This window comes from Musca autumnalis, unplaced genomic scaffold (assembly GCF_047663935.1).
Source record: "Musca autumnalis isolate F117 unplaced genomic scaffold, ASM4766393v1 scaffold_2, whole genome shotgun sequence".
NCBI lineage: Eukaryota > Metazoa > Arthropoda > Insecta > Diptera > Muscidae > Musca > Musca autumnalis.
In genome coordinates, this window is record NW_027411755.1 from 3,079,180 (window position 1) to 3,084,181 (window position 5,002).

Consider the following 5,002-nt stretch of genomic DNA (forward strand, 5'->3'; position numbering starts at 1 on the left):
TCCTTCTATAAGACGACCTTTTGCTCTTCTATAAGGCCTCCTGGTCTTCTATAAGATGAAATTTAATTAAAAACTTCAATATTTTAGTTTTGTTTTTTTTTTCCTTTAAATACATTCTATGCCATATGGCATAGTGTCCAAAAACCACTTTTCCAAACAAAATGTTAAAAAATTAGTTTTGATTATTCATATAGTGGGCTTAAGTATATATAAAATTGGAAAAATATATTTTTCAGATCAAAAACAAAAAAGAAGCACCGAAAGGGTTAAAGGAACACACCAACATTTTTTTCAATTTTGGCCTGTATTTCTTCTAGAATCTTATTTCTGCTATACGCTTTAGCTGAAAATAGACACGAATAGCGTACGGTACATGTGGTTGCCAAATCGTTATCTATTTATGGCGCACACGTTTTTTCATATGGCAACTCCGTTGCAGTTGTCAATACACAAAAAGCAAGTGAAGATTGAAGGCTATTTACCAAGTTCCGAAAGAATTACAAGTTTTTAGCTGAATTTATTTTTGCAAAATGAGTGTCGAAGAAGAAGTTTTCAAAATACAAAAGAAGATGGGAAAAATCACAACCGAGGATGGCACTGTAAGTGATTGAATTTTTCAACGTGCATTCAGCACTGCAAAAACTAAATGACAAGATAATGCGGTCGATTTTTGAGTGCTGAGCGCATGAAGAAGAAAAAAAGCGCCTTCTTGGTGTCTGTTTGTTTTGAGAAGTACAGCCTGCTTTACGAAACAGAACAAGCAGTGCTTCTCAAACCACACAATGTTTTCATACACATTAGCGATTTTAATGCCGACTTTATGGGTTATCCTAGGGACAGGAACAAGCATTGGATTTACTAAAAGCGTTGCAGTCCTTGAACATAAATTTGGAAATTCTAACAAAGACACGCATTGGTATGACTGTCAATGAATTGCGGAAGAGTAGCAAAGATGAAGAGGTCATAGCTCTAGCAAAAACACTTATTAAAAGTTGGAAGCGTTTCTTAGCTCCACCTGCGTCCGGAGGAAAGGACTCAAGCAAATCAAGTAAATCATCCAGCTCATCTAGTAAAGACAAAGAGAAATCATCTTCTTCATCATCATCGAAAGATAAAAAAGATGAAAAGAAATCATCCTCCTCATCGTCATCATCCACCAAGGATGACCGTAAATCCACACAGACCTCGTTCCCAGCATCATCGGGCTTACATGATGCTGTGCGTATCAAGTGCCGCGAAATGCTCTGCAACGCTCTTAAAGTAAGTGAAATACCCGAAGGCTGTCCAGAACCCGAAGAAATGGCCGCCGAATTAGAAGAGGCTATTTATGCTGAATTTAAGAACACCGACATGAAGTACAAGAATCGTATTCGTTCACGTGTAGCCAACTTGAAAGATGCCAAAAATCCAACGCTGCGCGGTAATTACATGTGTGGAGCTATAACCGCTCAACAATTGGCCAAGATGACACCTGAAGAAATGGCCAGCGATGAAATGAAAAAACTGCGCGAGAAATTCGTCAAAGAGGCAATTAATGACGCTCAGTTGGCTACAGTGCAAGGTACCAAAACAGATCTGCTTAAATGTGGCAAGTGCAAGAAACGTGATTGCACATATAATCAGTTGCAAACACGTTCTTCTGATGAACCTATGACTACGTTCGTAATGTGTAACAATTGCGGTAATCGCTGGAAGTTCTGCTGAAACCGTCAAACTGCATACACCGCCAGCAGCATTGGGGTATATCTAACGAAAACCAACGACCGTACCATTAATTTCCTCTTAACGTTTTTTTTTTTTTTACTTTTAATTATTAATTTAAAGTAAATGCTCACATTCTGTGAGCTATTTGTTTATTAGAAACCTAAACCTAATTAATTTCTGCTTTATTTTTGTAAGTTGTAGTTTTTAGTTGTAATGAACACGTGTGAAAAACGAAAGAAAAACAAAACAAAAAATATGACATTTGTGAAGTATAACCGGGCGCATAGATTTTCTTTTAATTACTTTCTAGTATTTCTAAAATGAAAACTTAAACAATATATTTATTTATTGTGAAAATATGAATTCAATATTTTATTTTAAAAAATGTAGTCAGTCAATCATTTGATTAATATGTTCCTCTCCCTATTGAATACCTCTTCACTCACTTAATACCCGAGTTATAATTTTTTCCCTTTCCAATTGTGTATTTGGAGAGTGAGATAAAGTCGTTTTGGTTTTATGAAAAAAAAACATATTTTTAAAATTGAGACGATTTTGAAATGAAATGTAAATCTATAAACTTTATTGAAAATCAATAAATTAAAATAAACTACAAAAATGTTCACCAGTTTTAATGAATGTGAAGTTTTTCACTTATAAGTAAAGTGATTTAGCTGCTTGCTAGCAAGGTGGACAAGATTACAATGAAACCGTTTTTAAGGTTTTGATGCAAAATGTGGGGAAATCCTTTAAAGAACAGAGGAAAAATAGATTTATGGCAACAACGCGTATTCTTAAGGATATATGAGTAACAGAGGGGGATTGAAAGAGTGACTAAAGATGTTACGTTTATAAACGCGGGATGAGTTATAATACACCAAATTCCAATTAGCACTGTCTGGTCACTCGATATGTAGTGAAAATTGATGTGAAGAGTTACTGTTATGACTTGCCAGTTTTTACTGGACAAGTTTCTTCCAGAAATAATTATTGACTGTCAAGTGGCTATAAAAAGAATCTGTGGGAGGAAGATAGCCTAATTTTGGATTTTACCAAAACACATTTGTAGTCTAAATTTGTTAAATATATGAGGCTAATATATATCAAAACTTTGCAACAATAAAGTCGTTCAGAATGGTAAAAGAAATTATAACATTTTAGCTATTGAAATATGCTAACATTGAACAACAAGCAGAATTTAGAAATCATGCGGATTAATATTTTCATCGTGTTCACATATACAAATTAATGAAGGGAAGTTGTAGATATGCAAAGCTATTGGATTCTTGCAGATTCTTCACTTCTTTGCCCTGAAAATGGTTAAAAATTTTGGAGCTATATCAAAATCCGATCCGATTTTCACAAATTATGTATGTACCCTAATGTGGGGCTATACCAAATCATTGACATATAACAAACATTTTTAGTAACCAAACTTCTTCATAAAGGACTTGAAATATTAAATTCCGTTAAACTACGTTTGAAATAAATTTTTGAAAATGTTTTAGAATTATCTTGCACAATAGCCATTTTAGTACGTGCCGGCAGGGTTTTGGAGCTTTTGGGCCATTATCTTTGGAAGTATTGACTTACTACGAAAAAAATGTACCGTTGAAAATGAGGCCGCTCGAACCCACTGTAAAAGAATCAAAACTGAAAAAATTCAAAACGAGAGTTATCGTGAGCACCAGACAGACGGACGGACATGGCTAAATCGATTCCAAATTGTCTTGGGGTTTAAAACCGTTATGGGTACTTTACACGATATGTATTTTACATATGGGTTGTCACTTTTTATATACAAAATGTATACGCAAAGTGACAACCCATATGTAAAATACATATCGTGTAAAGTACCCATTATTTCGATGAGGCACATTTTTGGTCGTATCAAAGTGTATATACCCTTTCTAGCCTAAATGCTGAGGGTATAAAAATTAGTAGATTCTTGCAGTACTGGAACAGAACAATAATTTAAATTCAGTAATTTTATTATATGCTTTTGCTTGTTACAACTTTTCCAAAACGTTAAAGAATCCACTATTTTCAACATTTTACTATTTTTATATACTTAAACTTTAGGCTTTGATATGATGAAAATTTACCTCATCAAAATACTGGTTTTAGTCCCCAAGTATATTTGGACGAAATCCGTTTCAGACATTTGTAGTTTTGTATTTCATTCAGACCTAGATCAGGTTGGAATATGGACTATATCCATCCACTCCTTCGGGTACCTTCTAAACAAAATTTACTGATGAGCACGATTACTTAGCCGAAGTCCACGCTATAGTAATTTCACAGAAATTTAAAATAAAATGGTCCGCTTGTTTCATACCAATATTGGAACAAAGCAAAAGTGATGAACAACAAATGATAGCGTGTACGCTAGTTTCTTGAAATGTTATGTTTTCCCGAAAGATGCAAAATTTCAGTGAAAGTACTCTAGTGTGTACCGGGACTTACCAATTAAATATCCGATTCGACCGAAACGTTATAATTGTTCCACAAACTTCCCAGAACGGACAAGGCAGAAACTTTATACATCGTACATTTTTTTCCAAAATTGCATCGAACAACACCTTCGGAAACATCCTCACAAAAGTTCGTTTTTAAAATTTTACGGGAGCTACTCCTTGTGGTATTGTTTAAATAACGGTCCAAAAGCTTAAAAAATCCTACGGTGACCAACAAAAATTGTTAGTGGGCGCGTTAAAGAGTGATTCACAATGGTCCATACTTTGCACATCCTAATATTATAGTACGTTTACATTTAAGAAATCCACTCGATTTTAACTGTCAATTCCATTGATGAAATCGAATGAATTTCAGATGAGTTTTCATTTGACGTATGAGCAAAGGAATTGACAGTTGAAATCCACTCGATTTAGTAAATGTAAACCTACTGTTATACTCAAACTAAATCATGTTCAAAGAACGACTAATCAGACAACTGATTTTTGGTACCTCCCTCACAAAAGTTTAAAATTTTGGCATAAGCGCAGTTTAAGGTCTGTTCGAGGATTTTTCTGAAATTTCCATTGAAGATAGTCCTTGTGATTCTGATTACCACGATATAATTTTTAGTCCCGGGCCACACTAGTGTAATTTCATTGAAATTTTGACATGAAATTATGCGTCTATAGATCGAGTTCCATAGAAGAGTAAAATCATGAAATTGCTGTAGTGGGAATTCAACCTAAAAACACCTAATTTCGTGAAATTTTTTAATGAAATTCACTCTAGTGTGGACCGCGACTTAGCGACAAATCCATGATTTAGGAGTCGATTATGCATT

At 34.3% G+C, this 5,002-nt stretch overlaps 1 protein-coding gene across 1 annotated transcript; it reads left to right on the top strand.

The window, feature by feature from the left end:
• The first annotated feature begins 401 nt into the window (after positions 1-401).
• On the top strand, positions 402-2,323 carry TfIIS (RNA polymerase II elongation factor). Its single transcript, XM_073966544.1, has 2 exons — positions 402-599; positions 835-2,323. Exons 1-2 carry the CDS (start codon positions 531-533, stop codon positions 1,702-1,704), a joined length of 939 nt encoding a protein of 312 aa, XP_073822645.1. The 5' UTR covers positions 402-530; the 3' UTR covers positions 1,705-2,323.
• The last annotated feature ends 2,679 nt before the right edge of the window (positions 2,324-5,002 follow it).